This window comes from Danio rerio, chromosome 6 (genome assembly GCF_052040795.2).
Source record: "Danio rerio strain M-AB ecotype USA chromosome 6, GRCz13ab, whole genome shotgun sequence".
NCBI classification, from domain to species: Eukaryota; Metazoa; Chordata; class Actinopteri; order Cypriniformes; family Danionidae; genus Danio; species Danio rerio.
In genome coordinates, this window is record NC_141026.1 from 48,740,119 (window position 1) to 48,767,355 (window position 27,237).

A 27,237-nucleotide genomic window follows, 5' to 3' on the forward strand; every position below is an offset into this window, starting at 1 on the left:
CACAGCACAATGCCCCACATTGGTAGAAATGTGTAAATGCAGGAGAGGATAAATCCACCCAGTGCAGTCTCGTATAACTGAGCTCCGCTGTGAGGTCTGTGCAGTCAGAGCTGCTGTATCCGAGCGCCCAGGAGAAAGTCAACGCTGCAGTTTTGCCAAACATCACTGATAACTTCATGTCAGACCCAGGACATACAGAATGGACCTTTCTTGAAATTTTCAGGTGGGTGTTTATATTTATATTTACATAAAAAAAAAAAAATAATAAAAAAAATATATATATATATATATATATATATATATATATATATATATATATATATATATATATATATATATATATATATATATATGACAATTGATAGGAAATACTATGGAAGTAAAAGGTCACAGGTTTTCAGCTTTCATCAGAATATCTTCTATTGTACAAAGAACAAAGAAATTTAAACTGGTGAAGAGTAAAGGGTGAGTAAATATAATGAGTTTATATATATATATATATATATGAGAAAATTGTAAGGTTTAAATATAATGCATGTTTTAATATATTTAGGCTTATATACAATTTAAATGTAAAAAAAAGTATTAAATTGCATGTTGTTTTGTTAAATAAATTATTAATAGTTGCATGTATGTATTACGATTAAGTATTGTGGTCTAAATTTACATTTTAGTTTCAAAGATTTAATTCACCACAAAAGTTCGTCAGAACCATTTTTCACCTGACACGCGCGAATAGGTAACCATAGCAACAGTAGGACGCGAGAGTCCTGCCAGTCTCCTCACCAGTCGGAACGTTGACAAATGACTATTTTTCATATTATATGTATTTCATGCAATTTGGTGCTTTCTTTACAAGTATTTGAACAAATTACAACTGCACGATGGGTTGCGAAACACAAACCCCAACAGCTTGTGCTTGATTTCTCACAGTTCCTTAATTGTGAGTTTTGCCTGGTAGTTGCTAGATCAGATTTGGTTGCGGCTGGAAGTTAACAGGAATAATTTATTTTATTTTTTTAATTTACTATTTTTTGTATTTTATTAATGTCTACCCCCACCCGAACCCTAAACCCAACCATCACAGTATCATAAAAACAGTAGTTGTACAGAGTATTATTCATGCTATCTATTAAATTACCAAATAAATTGTATTTTTTTAATGCCAACCCTCACCCCAACCCTAAACCCAACCGTCACAATACTGTAAAAATATGAATTATTGTTACACATTGTGATGTGCATATCGCACTTCCGGCCGGCCACGCATCTGATCTGGACTTTACCATTGTTTTGCCGGCTTGTGCCGAGAAATGCACCCCTGCAGTAAAATGCACCCAGTCTACATTTAAAGAAAAAAAAATCAAGGGCCATAATTGATTAAAACTTAATATAATTATTATTTTAAGCAAGAACAAAAAGTGAAATGCATTTTAAAATGCACAAATAAATGTAAAAATAAAAAATATTGACAGAATTAGACTGATGTTATGACCCTTTTTAAGCCTTTGGTGGGTTTCAAACAAACAGAAAACATAAAATTGGTGTTGTTTTTCAACTAAACCACACATTAAACAATTTACTTTATCTAATCAGTATTTTATTTAAATTAAATCTATTTATTTATTTAATATTATCTTCTTTAAGGGTTCCATTCATGGAACTCACCTCAGTCACTGGCATTAGTTGTCATAACTGATTTATTATTATTATTCATTCATTTTCTTTTCGGCTTATTCGTCACAGCGGAATGAACCGCCAATTTATCCAGCACATGATTTTTACCAGTTTTACCAGCCTGATCTTACGAGAAAACGTAGTATTTTACGTTTTGCCAGTTCAGTGGCTAATTCGTATGAATTCGTAAAAGTTCAGTTTTAAGTAATTGTACAATTTTAAAAAGGAGGCGTAACCCCGCCCCTAAACCCATCCGTCATTGGGGGATGAGCAAATCGTACTAAATTGTACAAATTAGATCGTACGAATTCATAAAAATTAGCCACTAAATCAAAAAGTTAGATTGTGAGATTGTGTTGGTTTTACGCAGCGGATGCCCTTCCAGTCGTAACCCATCACTGGGAAACTCCCATACACATATTTTTTAAATCAATTTAAGTTAATATGCACACTTCAGAGAGGGTGCATTTTACGGTAAAAGTGTGTTTCTTGAAACAACATCGACCTTAATATTTTTGTTTTATTTTGCAGTGAACTGGTGCTATCCTCAACGTGTGGTGCTAATAATAACTGAATGATTTCACTCATGTGTAATGATATTTAGCGAGTGAGAGCGGCGCTGGGACGCGCTTTTTTACGCACAATGGAGAGCCTTCTAAAAGACGTGATCCTCTGGCCCATTAACGACTCCTGGGCCAACTCAAGCAGGGGAAACGACAGCAGAGGATTGAACCAAACTGTGAACCCCCTGAAGCGCAACGAAGAAGTTGCTAAAGTCGAAGTCACGGTGCTGGTGTTGATTCTGCTGCTGGCGCTCGCCGGAAACCTGTGCGTCCTTGTGGCCATCCAGACGAGTAAACACGGCCAGTCGAGGATGTATTACTTTATGAAACACTTGAGCATTGCTGACCTGGTGGTGGCGGTTTTTCAAGTCCTCCCCCAACTCATTTGGGACATCACCTTTCGCTTTTATGGACCAGACTTTCTGTGTCGTTTAGTGAAGTACCTACAGGTGGTTGGCATGTTCGCGTCCACTTACATGCTTGTGCTGATGTCCATCGACAGATGTTTGGCTATCTGGCAGCCTCTCCGTTCCCTGCGCCGTCGAAAGGACCGTTTTTACGTATTGGCCTCTTGGATTATAAGCCTGCTGTTCAGTTTGCCGCAGGTGTATATTTTCTCTCTTCGAGAAGTTGGCGATGGGGTGTTCGACTGCTGGGGGGATTTTGTTCAGCCCTGGGGCGCGAAGGCTTACGTTACATGGATTAGTCTTACCATCTACATCATCCCCGTAGCCATTCTAAGTGTCTGTTACGGACTGATAAGTTATAAAATATGGCAAAACTTTAGGCTGAAGACCCGGCGAGACCAGTGTTTGTCCCTGACCCCAAGGCCAACCAAAGGCGCCGCGCTCTCTCGCGTCAGCAGCGTCAAGTTGATCTCCAAGGCCAAGATCAGGACGGTGAAAATGACGTTTGTGATCGTCATGGCTTACATCATCTGCTGGACGCCCTTCTTCTTCGTTCAGATGTGGTCCGCTTGGGATCCCATGGCTCCAAGAGAAGGTAATGCAAGATGTTCTTGAAATCGAAGGTCTTAAAGGGATTGTTCACCACAAAATTAAAATGCAGTAATAATTTACTCACCCTATACTTGTTGTTGTTGTTTTTTTCTCCTGTTGAGCACAAAAGAAGATATTTTGAAGAATGATGGAACCCTGTAAAGATTGACATCCATTAATAGGAAAAATAAATACCATCAAAGTCAATGGTTACAGGTTTTCAGCGTTCTTTAGAATATATTTTTGTGTGTTCAAACGAACAAAGAAATTCTAACTGGTTGAAAACAAGTAAAGGATTAGTAATTATTAACCAAAATTAAATTTGTCGGTAAACTGTCCCTTTAAAATGTCTGAATAAACACTGTAAAAATTATCCCAATTTTTTTTTAACACAGATGTAGTGTGAAAGTTGTTTGAGTTATTAAAAACTAAATTACAGACTTAATTTTAAAGATAAAAAGTGTGTATATATATATATATATATATATATATATATATATATATATATATATATATATATATATATATATACACTTCCAGTAAAATTGTGGAAAGATATGTTTATGGAGAGCTTCATCTCAGCTCAGTGTTGAAAACATTTTATTCCTCATATTTTTGTGGAAACTGCTACATTTTTCAAGTTAATTTGTCACATCAGAATTTTTCGTCACTTTTTACCAATTTTGTGTGTTCTTGATACTATATTTTTGCTGTACTTTTAAACAGTAAGTTGATAAAGTTCCCTCAAAAATAGTAAGTACGGTTCTCACTGATATTAATCAAAAATGTTTAAGTTGGCTAATCAGCATATTTGAATGATTTCTGTAGGGTCATGTGATGCTGGAGATGGGAGTAATTTAAATGTATCAACAGAAAACTTATTTTAGACTGAAATGATCTTTTACAATATTATTGTAGTATTATTCATGTTTATTTAAGCTTTGGTGAGCAAAAAAGGATTATTTCAAAAGCACAGGACACAATTATCCTTATTATTTTACCAGTATACTCATTTTTGCCTTGCACTGTGCTTTATAGTAAATCCAATTTATTTATTTATTTTTGCAATTAATGGAGACAAATTAAAAGTACTAGTAATCTTTTTTTCTTGTACACTACCTGACAAAAGTCTTGTCCTCTAGTTTTAGGAACAATAAATAATGACTTGTAGTTGATCACTTGGTACCAGAAGTGGCTTATATGAAAGGCTTTGTGAAAAGTTTTGTCACTTAACAGAAATAATGTACATTATACAATATAAAATCATGGTGCAGTGGAAAAATAATTAATATTGTGTATGACTCCCATGAGCTTGGACGACTGCACCTATACATCTCTGCATTAAATGACTCAAATATCTTATTAATAAAGTCATCTGGAGTGGCAAAGAAAGCGTTCTTGCAGGACTCCCAGAGTTCATCAAGATTCTCTGGATTCATCTTTAATGCCTCCTCCTTCATAATACCCCAGACATGCTCAATAATGTTCATATCAGGTGACTGGGCTGGCCAATCTTGGAGTAGCCTTCGTTGCTTTCAGGAACTTTGATGTGGAGACTGAAGTATGAGGAGCGCTATCCTGCTGAAGAATTTCCTCTCTACAGTGGTTTGTAACTGGCAGCACAAATGTCTTGATATCTTAAGCTATTGATGTTGTCATCCATTCTGCAGACCTCTCACATGCCCCTATACTGAATGTAACCTCAAACCATAATTTTCCTTCACAAAACTTGACTGATTTGTGAGAGTCTTGAGTCCAGTTCCAATAGGTTTTCTGCAGTATTTGTGATGATTGGGGTGCAGTTCAACAGATGATTCATCAGAAAAATCTTTCTTCTGACACTTTTCCAAATTATCAACTAAGTCAAGTTATTATTTGGTGCTTTTACAACTGGGATCGACGACAAGACTTTTGTCAAGCAGTGCATTTAACAATGCACATTTCAAGCATAACATTTCACAAAGGTTTTTTGGGTGCACTGTAAAAAAAAATTGTAATTATACGGTTTATATGCGGTTAAAGAAAGTAAAATAATGGCCTTTAAATTACAGAAATTTACCATAAAATAACAGATATTAAATTACAGAAATTTACCAGAAATTTTAATTTAAGGAAATTTCTGTAATTTAATGTCTGTTATTTTACGGTATATTTCTGTAATTTAATTACCATTATTTACCTTTTATTTCATCGGAAATAAAACGTAAAATTACAGATTTGCTTTACAGTGTGGGTAATATCCATATGTTTTATTGTGTTCAGCTGTCCCAGCAGTCATAGAAAAGCTAGATACAATAGGGATTTGTGGCTAAAAAGTGATGAAAGTATTTGGAGAATAGACATATTTGTAGCAGTAAATAAATAAAAAGCAATATTTTTTATGTCTAAATGTATGCGTTCTTTGCTTATCTTGGATTGAAACCACCCTTAAACCATGAAAATTCAAGTCTGGTGTATTTTTGTAGGCCTATCTAGATCATGCCCTCTAACAGCAATAAAAGCCATTTACATCCATGTAATCTGCAGGTTATTCAACTTTCTAGTCTATGTGTTAAAACAAAGCATGAGGACTTTATTATATAGCAATACTTCAAGATGTTTAAAATGCAGTAGAATAATGGGTGATCAAAATTTTTTACAATAAGATAGTCATTTGCTTCAGTCTGTATTTTTCTCTTCATTGGAAAGTTGTCCTGTATTCGTCATTTCTTCCTAAATTCAGTGCTTTAAAGTCCAGCAATTGTTGCACAAACCCCAAAATATCCCTCACAGCAAGATAGAGACAGAGAAAAATGAAGACAGGAGTCCCGGAATAGCGGTTCAAAGCTCAAACACCCTCAGGTGGTTTGAGTAAAGCAAATGTAGCGTGACATCAAAGCGGTTCCTCTTTATCCTGACTGCATCCGAAGGAGTATCATTTCCATGTAATTTCATAAGATCATTTGTGAGGAGGCCCTATGCTGTTATCAAGCCCACAAAGCCCAAATGAACACTACTGGAAGGGATCCATCTGCTGCACATTTCCTTTTACACCCTGCTTTATTATTACTCCTCCACAGCCAAGTTGAAAACGGCTGCAATTAAGTTTACTTCAGGATATGTGCATAGTGAGCTGCAAAATAATGACAATCAGTGACGGTTTAGAAAATAAAGAATCAGCTTAGCTTACACTCAAACAAATGATTTTGCTGTTTGTTCAAACTACACACGTAAAATGAGCTGAAACAACACAATTCTTGAACTTTTTGGGACAACTTCACAAATTGAAGTTTATTTAACATGAAACATTTAAGTTAACTTAATTGGTTTGTGTTGGGACAACATGATTAAATTGTGGCACCCTGCATTTTTCACTATAAATAATGCTGGGTTCCACACAATACCTTCATATCATCCAAACTCAAACTGATTAGGTTAACTTAACAATTACAGTTTTAAGTTGATTGAACATAAAACAATTAAGCTATCCAAAACAAACCTCAAGAATTGTATACTGCCTGACAAAAGACGTGTCATTGATCCCAATTGTAAAAGCGAAAAATACTACCTTGACTTCTAGTTGATCATTTGTGGAACCACATTTCAATCATCACAAATACTGCAGAAGACCTATTGGAACCCACATGAACCCAAGATTGTCACTGAAATCAGTCAAGTTTGGTGAAGGAAAAATCATGGTTTGGGGTTACATTCAGTACAGGGATGTGCGAGAGATCTGCAGTGTGGATGGCAAAATCAACAGCCCGAGGTATCAAGACATTTGTGCTGCCCATTACAATACAAACCACAGGAAAGGGCAAATTCTTCAGCAGGATAGCGCTCCTTCTCATGCTTCAGCCTCCACAGCAAAGCTCCTGAAAGCAAAAAAGATCAAGGTGCTCTAGGATTGGCCAACCCAGTCACCAGACAAGAACATTATTGAGAATGTCTGGGGTAAGATGAAGGATGGGGTATTGTACACTGTTAGACCTTACCAGGCTTTTTTACAGAAGAACACTGGCAACACTGTTGCCAGCTACTCACTGTAAAAGTTTGGTTACAGTAAGTAACTGGCAACAGTGTTGCCAGTTAATTACTGAAACTGAACCATTACAGTGAGTGGCTGGCAACAGTGTTGCCAGTTGTTTACTGTAACTGAACCATTGCACTGAGTAGCTGGCAACAGTGTTGCCAGTTAATCACTGTAATAGAGCAGTAGTGGTAACTAACTGGAAACTGTGTACAGTTAATTACTGTACTGTAGTGTTACAACTCACAGCATTATACTGCATACACAATAGTATGTCAAGGTGTTACTAAAATTAATTAGTATTTTTACCTGTTATTAATTCTTTAAATTAATTAAGTTGTAAATTCTGACAAATTTATTTTATTGTTTTGGCAGCATAACATGTATAACAAAATTAAGAAATCAGCAGACATAAATATCATCTTACATATTACTGAGAGCCCCAGGTCTGCACAGCAAGGCTGCAGTCAAACTAACGTTTAAGCATGCAAAATTCTGTCATATGGCACTGCGAAAAGGAGTGGGATTAAACAAAATATTTAGAGATTGAAAAAGCAAGCAACTGGTCCATAATTTTTGTTCAGAGAGGTCATGGTTTAATCTTTGATTAGTCTCAAGCAATCACATGATGTGATTTCGCAGTTCAGAGTTCTCCAAGCTTGAACTTTCCAATGCTGCAAACTGTAAAATTTGTCGCATGAGCATGCATTCCAGGTCTGCAGCATTCACATGCGTATGAATGGAAGTCTAAAGGGAAAAAAGTGCAGTGTGACCGGGACTTTAAGCTGTAACTCTAATTAAACACACCTGATAAAACTAATTAAGGCTCGTTAGAAATCTACAGGTAATGTTGAAGAAGGGTGGGAACTAAACTCTGCTGCCCTGCAGTTCTCCAGTAACTTGGAGTTTGACCCCCATGGTATATAGCAGGGGTGCTTAATCCTGTTCCTGGAGATCTACGTTCCTGCAGATTTCAGTTGCTACCCATATCAAACACACCTGCCTGTAATTATCACGTGGTGTTCAAGTCCTAATTAATTGGTTTAGGTGTGTTTGATATGGATAGCAACTGAAATCTGCAGGAAGGTAGATCTCCAGGAACAGGATTAAGCACGCCTGGTATATAGCATACTTTTAAAGCAACTGCTAACATTTATCACAATCACATATCCAATAAACACACAAACACACACACAAAGTGCTGCAGTGAAATGTGTTACTCTCTCCTCAATGCTGACCATGCAAAAAAAAAAAACAAAAAAAAAAACTGAACAGCAAAAAACAAAATAATTATTTTAAATTTTAAAGTTTTAAATAATTAAAAGCTGTGTCAAATCTCAAAAAGTTTAAAATAATTATAGAAAACAAATAAAGTTGGCAACACCGAAAAACCAAAGGATCCAATCTTTTATTGTTATAATTATCTCATGACAACAAACTTTTTTATTGTTTCAAATATAAATTCATAGATGGAAACACTGCTCTGAAAAATACTTAGCAACAAACTCACAACCTGGGACCGGACAGGGGAGCTTTTGTGTGTGGATGGCTATGTGTATCATGTTTTTGTGATTCCCTGTGATGATGTGCACATGCTACCTTACTGAGATGAAGGAATTTAATTTTGACTTAGTTGCCAGAAAGATACATACAACTGTTAGCATCTGTATATTATGGCAGTATGCAATATCCAATAAATACATATACTTAAACAAAAGTAATGTAAAAAGTTATTGAGGAAAGGCTAACTAGCTAACAATGTAGCTTTCAAGTACACAGCCTTATTTTATAAACCCTCAAAAACATTTGAACACATTTTACTTACTCATTTAAGATTCTTATTTAAAGCCTAAAACATATCAGACTCAACATCTGAATTGATGGACAGAGAATAGAGCACACTCAGCAGTAAACAAATCAAACACCTGGCTCTCTTAAAGGGCCAGCATTTTCTGAAAACTCTTTCTAACACCTTTGTGTTTAGAATAAGACGGACAGCCTGTGGGAGTGTGGTGATGCCTAAATCATTGTTTTTTACAGCTATTTACTGCACAATCTACAGAGTAACAGTGCAGTTATACTAATTAAACACACCTGATCAAACTAAATCTAAAGGTAGTGTGTTGAAGCAGGGCTGGAACTAAATTCTACTAGGCTGTGGCCTTCCAGGAGTTTGACACCCCTGGTACATAGCATATTTTCAAAGCAACTGCCTACATTTATCACAGTTATGCACATATCGTTTAATAAAAACAATAAAAATATACTATAATATAAACTTCATCCATAGAAAAAAATAAATAAATAAATAATCTGATTCTCATGTCGTTCCAAATCTGTAGTAAAAATAATAAAAAACACAACAAATATCATGATTTATACATTTATTTAGGAAAGCCTTTATACTGTTAATGGCACTTTTACTTGCCAGTTTTCCAGACAAATTCATTGAGTCTCTGCAAAAATGTATGTGCGTGTTGTTTAAGATATATATATATATATATATATATATATATATATATATATATATATATATATATATATATATATATATATATATTTTTTTTTTTTTTTTTTTTTTTTTTAATAACACATTTTTACTAGTTATTTAGCAAAATACTAATATTCAGTTGAAAGTGCAATTTAAAATCTTAACTATAGGTCAAACTAGGCAATTAAATTAGATTATAGAAAAAGTAAACAAAGTTATAAAAATTATTGTGACAATTTCTTTGCTCTGTGAATATTTTTGCCTTTAAATGCATTTCGTCCATATCTTACACTTACCTTTTAATAAGCTCTGTGGCATTGGTTGACTCCTGATACTCAATGTTAAAAACATAAAAGGAACCAAAGAAAACACAGAGATAAAATAAATATAAAATAGCAACATAAAGCATCAGAGTAGATGGGGCAGTAATGGTTGAACAGTAATTTACCATTTATTATCACAGTAAATATCTGTAATGGTACATGGAGTAAATTACTGTAATTTATTCTTTGCACTACAGAATTTCATACAAATCCTGCTCTTTTTACAGTAAAATACTGTTTATTTTCATTACAGCTAAACACTGGCTATTTTACAGTTATTTACTGCATAATCTACAGTAAGGGTTAACAGTGTAGATGAATTCAAAGGATTTTGATGAACTCTAAGAGTCCTGCAAGAACACTGATGACTTTATTATTCAGATATTTGACTCATTGCAGAGCTGTATGGATGCAGTCCTCCAAGCTTATGGGAGTCACACACAATATTCATTCTGTTTCCACTGCACCATGACCATATATTCTATACTGTACATTATTTCTGTTAAGTGACAAAACTTTTGTCTAAGCAAAATCAGACCTTACTGTCCTAATTAAATCATTAAAAATCATGATCATATTTTATTTTGGTAAAATAAGCGTAATCTAGAGTCTTCTGCCTATATAAGCCACTTTTGATACCAACTGATCAACTAGAAGTCAAGTCATTATTGTTGTTCCTAAAACTTGGATAGGCAACAAGACTTTTGTCAGGTAGTGTATTCATTCTTCATTTTAAAGAAGTAGTTAGAACAAGCAGCAAAAATATTAGTTATAAATGTATAACTACACAAGTTTTAGAAATCAACAATAGCCGACGAACTTTTGGTCAAATAGTGGTGGCGCTTCCAGTAGCATTTATAGATCTCGGCCAAAAAGGAAGTAATAAACAAGCTTTGTGACATTGCATGGTTATTTAAACATTGCTAATACTGAAATGCTAATCCTAAAAACGGTCATTTGAGCCTGGGAAGGACCGCTCTGTAAAATCTACTCCAGCACAAAGACTTTCAGTGATGTTCTACTCAATTGATGGTTAATTCATGTGTGAAAATGAAGCTTTTTTCCAGTTCAGGCTTGATTAATATTTGCATCGTCATTCTGGAATATAGCCATAGGATACACTTTTCAGATATGGTTGTTTAACATAAATTAGAGTTAAAATAATTATTCTCATGAATAAGCCAGAAGCATATTAATCACCACAGTAAAGATACAGACATGAGGGTCATTTTACATAAGGTACATTTTTTAGTATTTTCCATTATTTTACCTCAAACTGGATTGACATTTATTCATTCATTTTCCTTTGGCTTAGTCCCTTTATTCACCAGGGGTCACCACAGTGGAATGAACCGTCAACTTATCCAGTATTTGTTTTGCACAGCAACCCAGTACTGGGAAATGTCCATACACACTCATTCACACTAACACTTATACACTACAGCCATTTTAGCTTACCCAATTCGCCTATAGTGTACTGTATGCCTTTGGACTGTGGGGGAAATCGGAGCACCTGAAGAAAAGCCACACAAACAAGGGGAGAACATGCAAACTCCACACAGAAATGCCAAATGACCATACCGAGACTCGAACCTGTGACCTTCTCGCAATGTGGCTACAGTGCTAACCACTGAGCCACTGTATTGCCCCAGGAATGATATACAACAAATGTATAGTTGTTCCAGTTTGAATCCATGTAAAAACTGCAAAACGCTGTGATATGGGAACATTTGATTCAGGTGCTAATTGTTGTTTAACTTTCTGGTAAACATTTTATCTACTTAAAGAGTTGGCATTAACATAGTTGACATTTTATAGTACATGATTTTGGGTTTTAGCTCAAGATGTCTAAACAGAATTGCATGCAATTTTTGTACCATTTTTTTTTCTTAATAAATTAATGAAAAATATTCACTGAATAGCAGAATTTCAGTTGAAAAATAATTAATTTGCTGCACAATTAATCGTATCCCGATCTGATCGCGATCTCAATATGACCCCCTAGACGATCTTAATCCAGCATTTCTACGATTCTGTCAATCATATTTTCAAGTTCAGGAGAGAAGCAATGGTGGCAGCACAAGTCTTTACATTATTTTACATACGTTGTTCAGCAAGGTGGACACCTTCAAATGGTGTTGAAAGAGTCACATGTTGTATTTATAAGATATAATTTACTCCAAAAATGTAATTTCTGTCTTCATGTAATGTATTTACGACCGCAAAAATCACACGTGGCATGAGCTGTCCGTCAGTTTTTACCACAGGGAGGGAGGGCGCCTCTAAATGAAGTTTACTTTAGTGAACAGAACCTGCATAAGCTGTGAATAACAGGTAATAAAGTTGTAAATAACAATCAGTTTGTGGCACAGAGTGATCGTTTGGGAGCCGTGCGGGAAGTGAACCGAAGCGCACAAAGTGCTGCCAGATGTAGCTGACTGATTCCAGCCCAAAAAAGTATCCAAAATGCAAAAAATACCCTCTCAGTCTTCTGTATTCACGAAAATCAGGTCAGTGACAGATTTTAAGCAGAAAATGACAGATTGTAAGCATGTCTCAAACACAATAATTCAACATTTGAATTATCATCAACATTAATGACCAGGACAAATCTAAAGTCTGTTCAAGTCCACCATTCCATATCTATACAAAATTTAGCATTTTAACCAACAGTACAGCTACACAAAGCCTATTGCTGTTTTACCACATGTTTGAGAATAGCAATAATAATAGCCCACTCATATTAACCTTTATTTTATATCTATTGAATCATGAGAAAATCGTGATCTTTATTTTAGGCAAAATAATTGCGAGTCTTGCAGCTCTAGGTTCATGCTTAACATTTTGTACAAATTAATCTCAGTAGAACAATGACATGCCTCAATACCTTCCAGAGATTCCTGTGACATCCCTTCACAGCTTTATCAGTGCATTAAAGATCATGGGCTCATTTTGACGGTCCATGCGCAAAGCGCAGGGCGCAAACACTTTCAGGGCGTGTCAGAATCCATATTTGCAAATTTAAGGACGGGAAAATCCGCTTTGCACCGTGGCACATGGTCTAAAAGGGTTGAGTTTATTTTCTTAATGAGGTATAGCTGTGTTTTGAGAATAAAACAATCAGAGTCTCATCTCCCATTTCCTTTAAGAGCCAGCTGCGTCACGCCATAAGCGCATCTGCTATTTACATGACATAAAGTAAGTTCACTTTCGCCTTTGCTCTCGTGGATAGGGAAACCTTTACGCACAGACATCAATTAGCCTATAAATAATTAATTTCATTTGTTAAGCGCACAGATTTGTTTCAAAACTGTTTCTAAATTCAGTTCTAATTTCCAGCAAACGAATAAATGAACAATAATAAAGAAGTGTGTTCAAAAACCTGAGTTATATCCAAATACACATGCTGTGCCCGATATGGTCTAAAACCTGACAGGTGGACAAATCTAAGCTTGTTTTTAATAAAACAAATATAAATATGGATATAATAAATAATACTGCTAATAATAATACCATTATACAAAAGCAAATTGAATGAACTGAAAAAGCCTCCCGAGATGAAGAAAGTATGACGGCAGTGGTTTTTAAATTCATGTAGGCTAGAAATTAATATGTTTTGTAATATCTTAATCTTTATATTTAAATCCTATATATATCCTTATAATATATATCTTTCATATATTATATATTTTTCATATGTAAAGATATTTGCGAATTGCTCTACATCTTGTGTGTAGTGTGTAAGCCAGGACCACTTTGCGGCAGACAATAGACCGACTTTGTTCTGGTCTAAAGAACAGACTATTTACAGTTTCTCAAAATAGCAACGCGCCAAAACACGCCTGCTTATTTAGACCAGAACGCCTATGGGCGCACATTTGAGCGCAAATACATTTGCTATTTAAACAGTGTGGTGCAATGCCTCAAAACAACCCTTGTGCCGAGGTGAAAGTAGCAAATAACAATTGCGTTGCGTCTTGCGCCACATTGCGCCGGGTGTATGATAGGGCCCCATGCTTAAAGGTTCAGGACACCCCGGAGAACTTTTTTTTTTTATATTAACAGATGTGTGTGTGTTGAGCATTAGTTAAGACAATGTTAGCACCTGTCAGCTTTAATTGTGGGGAAAACTAGATAATTTTGAGCTTTTGTTAGCTAATTTCAGCTTCCGGGTTTAAAATGATTTTTGGGTCGCGTCGGTTTCTCATTATTATTCATAGCGGAGTTTTCTTATCCTATGAGAAGGGCCGGCTGCTTAATTATTCATGAGACCTGCCAGACCTGCCAGTCAAGCCCGAGCTGAGAGATACGGAAACCACGGCACAGTATTTAGCCGTTCATGAAGGCTCATATGCGTTTGTTTCCATCATCCACGGGGTTTGTTGCATGCTTTCCCCCGCGATCTTGTCAGGGCCGATCATACAGCAAAGCTGTGTGTGTGCTGCAAGCATTTTTATCGGGAGAGCAGCACGAGAATTAGAGAATGGCGGACGCTGTCTTTTATCAGGAGTTCATTCACATTCAGACACATCGCCGTGCTCCTGTGTTTGCCTAAATCCTCCAGATTACCAGCAGGGTTATTGGTTAAAATAGACGGGTCAGGAGACCTGCTGCACTGAGTCTGCTGGATACGGGGATTGAGGGAGAAGTCCTCATTTATAGTGTTTACATGAACACGATTATCTTTATAATGATATAAATTGTGGTTATGTGTATATGAAATTACAAATAACAAATGTAGCAGGGCATTAAATCACTGTTCATTTCTTTGCATTTTAACTTTGTAAACTATAAACTCATGCGTCTCCTCTTTGTGTCTCATTTTGTGAGCTAACTGACAACAGCAGTTATTCGCTCACCTTCTCCCCTGCTGGCCACGCCCACTCCTGCCCGATGCTCGCGGAGCTCCACGCCCATTAATCATGCATCTTTTGAAAAAATTCTGAAGTAGACTTTAACCGAAAGAGGGGGGTGTCATGGCCCTTTAACAGGATTACCCAGAATTCAGGGACAGACAAAATGTTTAGTTGAAATTACAAATAATACATAAAATAGATGTTCCATGCAAATTTACTGTTTGTATAACTTGGTGAAATTACATTTAATTATTTTGATTATGACTAAAGTTGAACGTTAGATTTGGGAGACAGAGACAGTCAAAATTGGCTGTAGTTGGAGTTGAAATACTAATTTTAGAGATGATGTGTGTAATGTGTGTTATTATTCAAAACTCTTTCATAATTTTTTTTAATAATAGAAGGTTTACCTTTGAGATGCACAATATACAACCATTAGCACAGAATTTCAGAAAATATTTATTTATTAATTTGTTTCGAAACCTGAATTTATCTTCACAAACTAGACACTGCATTATTGTTAAGTGTGAACTAAAAAAAGGGTGGCACAGTGAATCAGGGGTTAGCATCAGTGTGTTAACTCACAGCAAGAAGGTCAGTGGTTCGAGTCCCAGATGGCCAGTTGGCATTTCTGTGTGAAGTTTGCTAGTGCCTCCGTGTTTCGCGTGGATTTCCTCCAGGTGTTCCGGTTTCCCCACAGTCCAAAACATGTGCTATAGGTGAATTGGGTAAACAAAATTGGCCGTAGTGTATGAGTGTGTGCATGTGTGTGAATGCTGGAAATATGGCGCAATAATTGGTGGTTCATTTCACTGTGGTGACCTCTGATGAAAAAGGGACTAAGCCAAAGGAAAACAAATAAATTTGAACTCAAAAAGTCTGATGACCATGAAGAGGTTAAGTATCTGTATACTTCTGACTGACTTTTTTCCAGTCAGTGTGTATATTTTCACTAGTGGTCTCAGACTTTTGGACCACGTTGTAATTTAAAAGTAAACATATTACAGAGGTTTCAAGATCATGTTTAAAAGATACAATTGAGAGACTTTCTAAATATAGAGTCGTTCTTATGAAACACTGCATTAAAATGACATTTATGCTTTCTCAGAGTCTGGATTTCATTCTTATGAGAACTATTGTACTTTAAAAGGCATAGCATAAAAGACAATGATCTAATATTAGGCCAGGCGTTTTGAAATAATCAAATTCAAAATCGTTGGAGTTCCCGTAAAGAGGCACTGAACGGGGAAATAGAGATTGAATTCGATATTAAAATGATACGTAAAGTTTTCATCATTGATCATTTCATCATTGCTCACTGATGCTCATGTGCCTCACAGAGTTTTTTTAAAGAGCCCATATTATAGGTTTTTGAAAATTCCCCTCCATGTAGTGTGTAACACAGCTCTAAGTGAAGTGAAGTATCCAGCTAAGGCTTAAATCTGTAAGAGTACAGTGTTTAAAACGGTTGATTCATCTATAAAAGAGTCGACTCATAGTGCTTCAAACGAGTCGCCTTGATACCGAGTCATTAGGTGTTTCGCCATGAAGTACGAACGAAACCAAGTTATTCACGTGGACGTGCAAACCCAGGAGATTTCAAACCTGAGGCCCCGCCCTCTGACGCAGAAACCCAGACACACACACACACCCACAAACACACGCACACAAACATGCCGGTCGATTGAAGTCACAGTGCAGATGGATATTATATCGAGTCTCTACCCAAAGATGAAACCTCAGCATTATAACCAAGCAGTTGGAAACTACTGGAAACTTCTGCAAGCTACATGCTACAAAGAATACTTCATCGGCGTTTGTTAAAGGAAGGATCAGTAAAGAGAAACTTAATGATGGACGTCAGGATGGGTTTCTTCCTCCATTTCTCAAGTGTAAGTACGTGCGATTAAAGTTGTTGCCTCGTTGACTCTGGCTTGCAAATGTATTTAGTTGTGATTTGTTACTTGTAACCGCATGTACTGTATCAGGTTAACTGGCTATATTCTCTTATCGCGTGCAAAGTCACGTTAAAATCGCGACGTCTGCTGCTTTGTTTATGGAGCTCCGTGGACGAGGGTAGTGTGTGTGTGCGTGCGCTGTCGTCTGGAGGTATGTGTGTGTGTTTGTGTGTGTTTGCGCGCGTTGTCGCCCGGAGGTGTGTGTGTGTGCGCGGACGAGGCCAATGTGTGTGTGTGTGTGTGTGTTTGTGTCTGTGAAAAGAGCTGAGTGAGACAAGCTATGTGATCTTCTCGACAGTTTTTGGAGTTTTTGCTCAATAACATAGTTAGTCGTCTGAATTTTCAAGTCCATCGACTGTATTTACATTGACCCACTGGCAGCTAAAATCCACGCCTACACTATCGAGCGTGTATGAACTGTGATTACTTTTATATTGCTGATTAGCTGTTTGGCATTTCACTCTGACTGAAGGCAGTCGACCAATCGCAACAGGCTGTCCTTGGTACAATCAGCGCAGATTAGCTTCGTGCTAAGGAGGGGTTTGGGAACAAATGAATCACTGGACGATTCATACAGGAGTCGCTGGGATAATTAGGTAAAAATAAATGCAGATTATAAGACCATGAAAGTGTTTTTTGACCTTGCATGCATATTAGACTGTTGTTGGGGACCCTTACAACCAAGATATGACCCTATTTCATGTATAATACGGGCTCTTTAAAGTATCTGCATTCAACATTTCACACACGGTAGATTACAATCATTGGTGTACTATAACAAATTATAAATATTTCAATCAAAGTTGGCGGTTCATTCCGCTGTGGCACCCCTGATTTATAAGGGGATTAAGCCAAAAAGAAAATTAATGAAAATTACTTAAATTACTGCTATTGTCCCTCAACCTGCAGTCACTACTTTGTTTTTTTGTCCTGGCATACAATGATTAACTAATTAAGAAAATCAGTCCTACAATTCCCATTCAATCGAATTGTGCATAGAAAATCACATCAGACAGACTGACCTCAATACTTGGACGTTTTATAAATGCACAGTAGCAGTATTACAGTTTTTCTCAGTCGCTTTGGTGCATTTCTCACAACACTATTTACATTTGCACAACAGTTAATGCATTTCTCAAAACAATTAGTGCAAACTGCAAAACCTAGCTGATAACCTGCAAAAGCGCGTCACATGCTCAAAATGGATAGTTCATTCCTCAAAAGCAAGTATTCATGTCAATCAAAGAGTCAGTATCGTCAAAATGAAAAGTCCTGACACCATTGTTTATGAACAAGATAGTCAAATGGCTTAGTCATGTTTTCATTATGACAGTTTACTCTGTACATTTTTTCAATGCAAAAAAGTCAGATTTTGGTGACACGTCCTGAAAATGCTCAAGACAGCACTATAGACTATTTGCACAGCCATTTGAAAACTACAGTAAAGTGAGACATCACTGCATTGAGTGAGTTATCTGAGTACAAGACACTAAAAATGTATGTTTTACATTTTTACTGCATTTGCTCTTTGCAATCCTAATTTACTTACAGCATTGTGCAAAAGAATAAACACACCCTTATTTACAACAAACATAAACGCCCTTTAGGTAGAGCTGTGCACAACTGTACAAAATATTGCAGTACATATTGGAACTGAGTCTACAACATATGCAGGTCTGTATATCATTCATCAAATTGTTCAATTTTAAAGACATTTTCAGGAAAATAAAGATTTAAATTTGTTTTATAAAATTAGTTTGACAGATTTTGACAACTAGTTCACCATTTTTGTACGTAATGACTCAAGTAATGAAATGAGGACTATTAGTTTTATATAGAATGACTATTCAGCATTCACAAGTTTAGTTCATTTTGACTGACATGACAGAAGCAAATGATAATGTTATAACACAGCAGAGAGTTGTATGAAAGCAATTGATGCTTGTCAAAAAGCATTTGCAATTTGTTGAAAAGAATGAGAAACTGCTTCTAGGATGTGCACAAATGACTAATTGTTTTGAGAAATGCATTAACTGTTGTGCAAGTGTAAATAGTGTAATGAGAAATGCACCAAAGCGACTGAGAAAAACTGTAATAGTGTCCAAGAAGGCACAAAATCATTAGATGCAAAGACTGAGAGACTGATTAGACTTCATGTCACTGATTAAAAGATGAAGGATGTAAATTGTATGATGACTGAAATCACCAGATGGCCTTAAACAATAATTAAATGCACTACAGAATGTTACGTTTGTAAATGCACGCACACATTGCATGTACAGTATTCTGTCAGTGCTGCACGAGCTTGATTCGTGGCACTAAATGCCGGACACTTGTTGCTTTTTAGGCAGGATTCAAAGTGCATTAACATATCAAACAATACATTTACATATTGATTTCACTCCACATGTAAACACATTAAGCTGCTTTCTGTGAGCTTTTTAAAGGTGCATAAATCAATGTAATGTTTGCTCATGCATTAATCTCACATTTTAAATGTATAGTATGCGAATTACAAATAATTTAACCTGCACTTGGAAATTTAAATCTATAAAAAAATGGCACTAATGTAAGCTACATTTTTAATTTGTAGGGTAAAAGGTGGAATAATGTTCATGGTGTAATACTCACTACTAACTATTCTTGAGTACTCACACTTGAGTACTGCTTTTACTCTTCTTGCATGTGGCAAATAATGATACTTTCCATTCATCCATTTATGGCTTATTGCTTATTACATCAGGGGTCACCACAGCGGAATGAACCGCCAACTTAACCAGCAAATGTTTTACACAACGGATGCCTTTCCAGCTGCAACCCAGTACTGGGAAACTTCCATACACTCATTCAAACACATACACTACGGCCAATTTAATTTATTCAATTCACCTATACCGTATATCAGGGGTCATCAAACTTGTTCCTGGAGGGCCGGTGTCCTGCAGATTTTAGCTCCAACCCTAATCAAACACACCTGAACCAGCTAATCAAGGTCTTACTAGGTATACTTGAAACACCCAGGCAGGTGTGTTGAGGCAAGTTAGAGCTAAACACTGCAGGGTCACCGGCCCTCCAGGACCAGGATTGGTGACCCCTACAGTATATCTTTGGACTGTGGGGAAACCCACACCAACACGGGGAGAACATACAAACTCCAAACAGAAATGCCAACTGGTCCAGTCAGGACTTGAACCAGCGACCTTCTTGCCCACTTGTTTAACCCACTTGTTGGGTAAAACATGTTTGGTGCTTTGTTGCGTTATTTTTAACGTTTATTCATTTATTTAATAATGACTCAACATGTTGAGTTAAATATTTGGTTCTTTTTTGGGTTACTTTTAGTCTTTATTTGGTTATTTGTTTTTTAACTCAACCAGTTAAAAATTTGAATTTCAACATTCAACCAATTTAACTAATACAAAACTACTGTATTAATATGTGTGCGTAATGTTGTTTTTGTGTTCTAAAGTTTATTTAAGCTATTATGCAATAACATTGTTGTTATTTTTTTATCAAATTACCTCTCCTTGAGTCCGTGTTGTGTTTATATATCCGTTTCACCATCCAAGACCATCTTTTAGAAGCATTTGGATGTGTTAAAATGTATTGTATATTATGGAGCCAGCTGCAACTGCTGCACAGTCTCTACAGCACACAGAGCTACATACTCTGCTCCATCAACACATGATTTTCTGCTTGCACAGTTTATAACTGTCTGTACTTTGTTCTGTTTCTTTATTGTTTGTGATTCTTGATTTATTTGAAGAAAAGTGTCTGGAACTAAAATGTAATGGAAAAAAAGCATTTTCAATATTTTTTTAATAATGCATGTTATTTATTTACACTGTCGTAATTATAAAATTAATAGTAGTACTAGTAATAGAAGCAATAGTAATACCAGAATGAAATAAAAATAACGTTTAATCAAAATAACCCAATGTATTGGGTTAAATTATATAACCCAATACACTGGATTAAAATAACCCATAGTTGGGAAGGTGCTGTAATAACCTGTAGTTGGATTATATGTTGGGGTATTTTTAACCCAACTATTTTAACAGTGAATTTGATTTGCAGCTGGCTCCATAATGTACAATACATTTTAACACATCCAAACGCTTCTAAAAGATGGTCTTGGATGGTAAAACGGATATATAAACACAACACCGAGAGGTAATTTGAAAAAAAATAACAACAATGTTATTGTGTTATAGCTTAAATAAACTTTATCAGGCAAAAACAACATTACGCATACATATTAATACGGCTGTTTTGTGTCAGTTAAATCGATTGACTGTTGAAATTCAAATTTTAACCTCACTGGTTGAGATAATAAATAAATAACCAAATAAAAATTAAAAACCAAACAAAGCATTAAATATTTAACTCAACTAGTTGAGTTATTAATAAATAATCTAATAAATGTTAAAAATAACCCAACAAAGCACCAAATATGTTTAACTCAACCATTGGGTTAAATAAATAACTTAACGTTTAAAGTGAACCCATTTGACACAATTGTACACAGAATGCTGTATTTTAAAGCAATATGGGGGGTATTAGAAATGATTAGACTCCATATTAGACTATAGGCTGACTTTTATCTCACTGACTCTCACTGTCTGAGCAGTGATGCATTAAACAGCATTGTTTTTTTTTAAAGAGGAGCTGCTCAATATGTCTCGCCCTGTCTTTCTGTTTCAGTTGAAACTATGTTAACACATTGCATGGTTCAAAGCACTTTAGGAAACCTTTAAATATGTTGTGATTTATCATGTTTTTGGTAGATTTTGACCCAACAGGGACACATCCTGCTGTGTAATGAGTACACAGGTTTTCAATGAGCGTAGATCTTACATTTTAGTGTATTGTTCAATAATATCATGAATCGTTCTAAAGAGTTGTACGGATCTCAGTTTGAATGCATCGTGAGAAAGATTTATCTTCAGAAACGCTATCAAAAGTTTTAGGCTTTAGTCTTTATTTTTCAGTTTCTCACATGGAATGAGGTCTTGAATGTAGAAGTAATGATGGATTATGGTCCTACTGGGGCTCGAATACTAATTCATTGCTGCTAGATAGAAATTTCTTCATTCATTTCACAATGCGCTGCCTGTCATTATGGATCAGTGGACTGGGCATAAAATATCACAGAAAAAAAAGTAAGTGATGACATACTTAAGTTTCGCCTTGGGTAAGAAATGTCATCAGAAACTGGTTGGGTACAGAAAATGACAGATGTTTTAGTGGTCCAGGATGATTGAACAGTCATTTGTCCTCACAAGAATTTGTTGTTAAGATACTTGTTTTTTTACAGATGCTATCAGAGAAAAATATACACAGTATTGATGCTTGGGTCAGAAAGAGAAAGAAAACTCAAGACATTAGTTGAAGGTACTGGTATGGAAGTTAGAATCTGAACAGACTAAAGTCATAAATTCAGTGCAGAGGGTTTTTATGCAGAAATCACTTTTATAAAGGGTATTAAACACAGTTGTTTGGCAACAGTCTGTGAAAATAACCAGCTTCTAATAGTAAAAAAAAAAAATATATAATAATTTTATTTATTAAAATAATATTTTTTTTGTAATCACACATCATAAAAACTGTCTGCAGAAACACTTTGATTGACATTCTCCCTTTGCAGGTGTCATGGAAGTGGGAAAGCATGACAGTCCCATCCTCATTAGCATAGACAGCCCTGAGTGAGAAGCAGCCATCCACCATTAGTTTTGAAGCTGCTGCTAGAATGACACATGGGCGTGTTTAGCTTCGCCCTCTTTTGAAAAGAGGGCTGGGAGCAGAAGCTCATTTAAGTTAAAAGTGACAGTTACCAAAACGACACAATTTGGATCTAAGCCTAAAAGGGGCAAATTTTGTGTGGTATTTTGAGCTGAAACTTCATATACACATCGGACATTAAAGACTTGTTTTACATCTCATCATTGTAATACTTGAACTTGTAATAGTTCAATTAAATGACAAACAAAGAAAACAAACAAATAAAATAAATTGGAATAAAAATACAACACAAATGTTAAGGTAAAAGCTTTATATTAACTAGTTGCCAAAGAAATATATTTGTTCATAGAAGCTATGTAGACAAAGTAAATAAATAAATAAACAAACAAATAAATACATGAAAAATAATAATAATAATAATAATAATAATAAATGATAAAAACTAGAATTAAAAATTAATAAAAAAATGTTTTGTCTATTTATAAAAATTCCAATAGTATGCTGATGTTATCAAATAAATATTTGTTTATAGAATCTATACATACAAATTAAATAATAACAAGAAAATAAAAGTAAAACAATAGAAATGCAAAATAAAAATGAACTCAGTCAATCTATTCATTTTAAAAAATCAATAGTTTGCGGATACAATATCTACACTCTATTCTATTACTTAACGCATAATCTTCATATTTAAAGCTCTCATGAGTATTTTAATAACCTTTTTTTATCTTGTTTTAAACAGCTATGGCGTTCATCATCGCAATGCTTCTGGCCAGTCTCAACAGCTGCTGTAACCCCTGGATCTACATGTTTTTCGCTGGTCATCTATTCCGGGATCTCATGCAGCGCTGCCTTACGGTATCACACTGTGGCTGTAAGAGGCACTGGAGAAATAAAAACCATTCAGGGACGGGTGCCATGAGGAGCTCCAGCAGCCAGAAGAGTGTGACACAGTCCTCCACTACATAAGCGGACGCTACTATAAGATAACATAAGCTAAGGAATTACAGACTTTTTACAGGTGTGGTGCAGACCTCAGTTACATTAGTCATGGATGATTTCTTCGTTGGCCTAAAATATGTATCTTTATAAATATATTTGCCTGTCTTAAATGAGCCATTAATTTATGTACGACCATTACTTCTTCAAATGTCACATACGAAAAACTTGGGGGGGGGGGGGGGGGGTCATTCCAAGCTGTTGTCCATTAACCTTTATGTGCTGTTGGGGATGTTTTCATCCACTCTGGGGTGATTTTGAGTTTTATTTGGCCATAACTTTTTTTCTGTGTTGCAGCTAGCAGAATGATTTTTGTTGACAAATCTTATTTTGATACACATTTTGAGAAAATGCTTTAGGTATTTTTTTTTTTTTTAAAAAACTCAACAATACACTCTGCGCAAATTTACTATTAATGTTAGGGATGAAAACATCCACTGAATTAAACTGCCGTAAAAATGCATATATATTTTTTTTTTTTTTTTTGCAAAAATCAGTTAATTAACCTCAGTCCTGATCAAAACTACTAAATTGCTTAGAAAATTACAGGATTTTTACTCTTTAATTGCCAAATTCATAAATTATGTCACTGATTTGGTGGAAAAAACACACAAAATGACATATTTTTAAAATAAAAAGTAAGGGTGCTTTCACACCTACACTTTTGTTTCGGAACGTATCTTGTGAATATATGTGAACAGGGCAATCGCGCTCTGTTCCGCGCCAAAGTAATCGCTCCGAGATCGCTTGAATGAGGTGGTCTCGGCTCGATTGAAACGAATCCTGGAGCGGTTAGATTGCAGTGAGAAAGCGATCCGATCCGATCCGATCCGAGCGCGGTTATATCACAGTGTTTTATAGATTTGTAATAGGCTTACGGCTATATGAAGAGAGAATTATGAGTATGGCGGGAAGTTTCGCGAGTCTCCGGATGCCCACAAACAAGTGATGATCTCCCGTAATCTCGCGTCTCCCTCCCGGTCCTCAAATAGGCATCGTCGTGCACCCTTCTCACCCCTCCCCACCGCATCTCTCATCAGACACGTCGCGCACGCACCCTGTCAATCACCACCAAACCACCACCTCTCCTGACAGCTTAGCGGGACGCTGCAAAATAGACCATGACACTCTGACCAATGTGAGGAGAGTTTATTCGCACGTAACTTGTTTTAGCTCTTTGTTCCGATTAGAAACTTTGCAGTCTGAAAGCGAACCGCTCCAAGAGCAAAGAGCAACAATGTAACAATTGTAATCTCTGTTTCGGAACAACTGAATCGATTCACAGGTGTGAAAGCACCCTAAGTTTGGACTGGATTTTTTGTACCTTTCATTACAGTTTTGGAGATGTGAAACAACATACCCTTTGATACATTGTTTTTGATTGTTATTCTTTTTTTTCTCTCTCTCTCTGATTTACTGTTAGTGGCTGTTTTTGCCTCATTGACCTCCCACTTTTTTTTTATAACAAAACCATGACACCAAATAATCATGCAATTTTGGTTGTTGGTGGTTTGTCAGATTTGTCATTTGTACTGCTGATGATCAGTTGGCACCATTAACCCTTTAGAAAGGCCTGGGCAAAAAAGTTTAGTTTCTGGATGTTATATGGAGTACACCAGCAAATTAAAGTGTGTGTATGTGAGAGTGCCCTTTGCACACTTACCTTGATGTGCCTGAGAAAATCTAAATATGCATCTCAGCTCTCAGAACTACACGGAGTAAACAAAAACAAAGACTGTGTATTTTTGCACCATCAAATATGGTTTTAATGGAAGTCAATGGGGCCAAAAACAGCCACCAAAAGTAAATTAGGGAGAACAAATTAAAATATAACAACGCATTAAAGCTAATGTTGTTACTAATCTTTCAGATGTCCAAGACTGGGATAAAAGATACAAATAAATCCAGTCCACAATTACTTTTTATATTGAAAGATGTCATTTTGTGTGTTTTTTTTCAACCAAATCGGTGAAATCATTTATGAATCTGGCATTAAAAAACTTAAAATCCTGTATTTTTCTAAACAATTTTGTAGTTTTGATCAGGACTGAGGTTGATTAATAGATTTATGCAACAACAAAAAAAGAAAAAAATATGAATGCATGCTGATGCATTTTTACAGCAGTTTAATTCAGTGGATGAATTCATTCCTACCATAACAATATGGTAGTCAATTTGAACAGTGCACAAGGGTTAAAAAGTGATTAATGCAAAAGATAAAAAAACTTTAAAAAGTTTAAAATTAGAGATCATCCCCTAAAATGATGTTATTATGACATTGCAGTGACAAGTTTTAAACATTTTGGCATAATTATCCATTTGGATGTTTACAAGAATTCAAAGTGTAAATAAATATTTGACATCTAATAATGTCAGGCTTTTATTTCTTCAAATGAATCTGACTCACAAAACTTAATAGCTCTGTGTTTTTTTATTTCAGAGATAATGACATTTAAAAGCTTGACTAGGTAAATGCACTGCACTGCTAAAAAATACAGCATATGACCGGCTGACAGTGTCCTTTTTAAAATGTACTTGCCAAGTCAGCACCTTTTATTCTAGTACAAGTTATAAGGTATGAACCACATTTTAGACAGTAAGTAACAAATGTCATGAACTCAGAATCAGCACTTTTCCTCTCTATATATGAATGTATGTGTGTAAGCGAAGGAACCACCTCTTTTTGAAGAGGAACTATTTAGCCCAAAGTGAACATTCTGTCATAATTGACTTACTTTCATGTTGTTTCAAAACTATTTAAAACTTTTTGTTTGAACTTTTTTGGACTGCAAAGACAACAACAACAACATCTTTGGTGCTATATTCTTTTGAAGTCATGAAGTGTTTTTGTGTCTTGTTATTTGCAGTCACGTTTGCTGAAAGCTGAATTATCATAAATTTGAATATGCATATAAAGTGAATATTTAGAGTTAAAATCAGTTGCATGGACTTTTATAGCACTTTCACGAAGCCTGACAACTGCATAACACAATATGCTTTCTTCATACAGTACAGAAAACAGCAGCTCAGAGATTAGTTAGAGAGAAGTCAGATTGGGATGTGAGGGTAAGTAAACAATGCCAATATCTTTAATTGTTATTGTGTAACTGTTGCCACATGCGTATTTTGTAGGAGCATACTGTAAATATACTGTAAATAAGTCAGTCGCTGTGTTTCATTTGAAAGGAATAAAATATTATTTATTAATAAATGCTTTTGACGATGAATGTGGATAGGAATGAACTTGATAAATTTCTAAAGGAGAAAGCCTTTGCTTCTTGTTTTAAAATGCTTTCAACTGATCCCAAAATAATAAAACAATTCATTTCCATTTTTGAAGCCCTGCTAGCATCAAAAAAGACATTCAAGTTTTTCCTTGATTAGCAATCAGAAGATGTGAGCCCACATACTGTAAATTACTCATTATGAATCCAGTCATTTTTCATATACGGTTAATATATTGGATTTGGTTTAAAAACTTGGATGTATTTGGATTTACATGGTTTAAAACTTTAATCTACACTAAAACGGCCACTTTATTAGGAACACGTTTCAACCACTTGTTAATGTGAATATGTAATTATTCAGCCAATCACAAAGTAACTTGATGCATTTAAT

The 27,237-nt window shown here is 35.5% G+C and overlaps 2 protein-coding genes across 4 annotated transcripts in view; one reads left to right on the forward strand and one right to left on the reverse strand.

Moving 5' to 3' along the window:
* Positions 1 to 26,783, forward strand: oxtrb (oxytocin receptor b). 3 transcript variants are annotated; one of them, XR_015492908.1, is made up of 4 exons: positions 80 to 223; positions 2,209 to 3,242; positions 23,363 to 24,115; positions 25,665 to 26,783. XR_015492908.1 is itself a non-coding variant. In XM_087256200.1 (3 exons), the coding sequence occupies exons 2-3, from the start codon at positions 2,321 to 2,323 to the stop codon at positions 23,587 to 23,589; spliced, it is 1,149 nt and encodes a 382-aa protein (XP_087112326.1). In that variant the 5' UTR covers positions 1 to 223; positions 2,209 to 2,320; the 3' UTR covers positions 23,590 to 26,783.
* igfn1.3 (immunoglobulin like and fibronectin type III domain containing 1, tandem duplicate 3) overlaps positions 1 to 27,237 on the reverse strand; it is a 229,655-nt gene that overhangs the window by 17,742 nt on the left and 184,676 nt on the right. The gene's annotated exons all lie outside the window — the stretch shown is intronic.

Coding starts and splice junctions, on each gene's coding strand:
- oxtrb (XM_087256200.1), top strand. CDS start 2,321: ATGGAGAGCCTTCTAAAAGACGTGATCCTCTGGCCCATTAACGACTCC. Junction 3,243..23,362: donor TCCCATGGCTCCAAGAGAAG/GTAATGCAAGAT, acceptor TGTTTTAAACAG/CTATGGCGTTCATCATCGCA.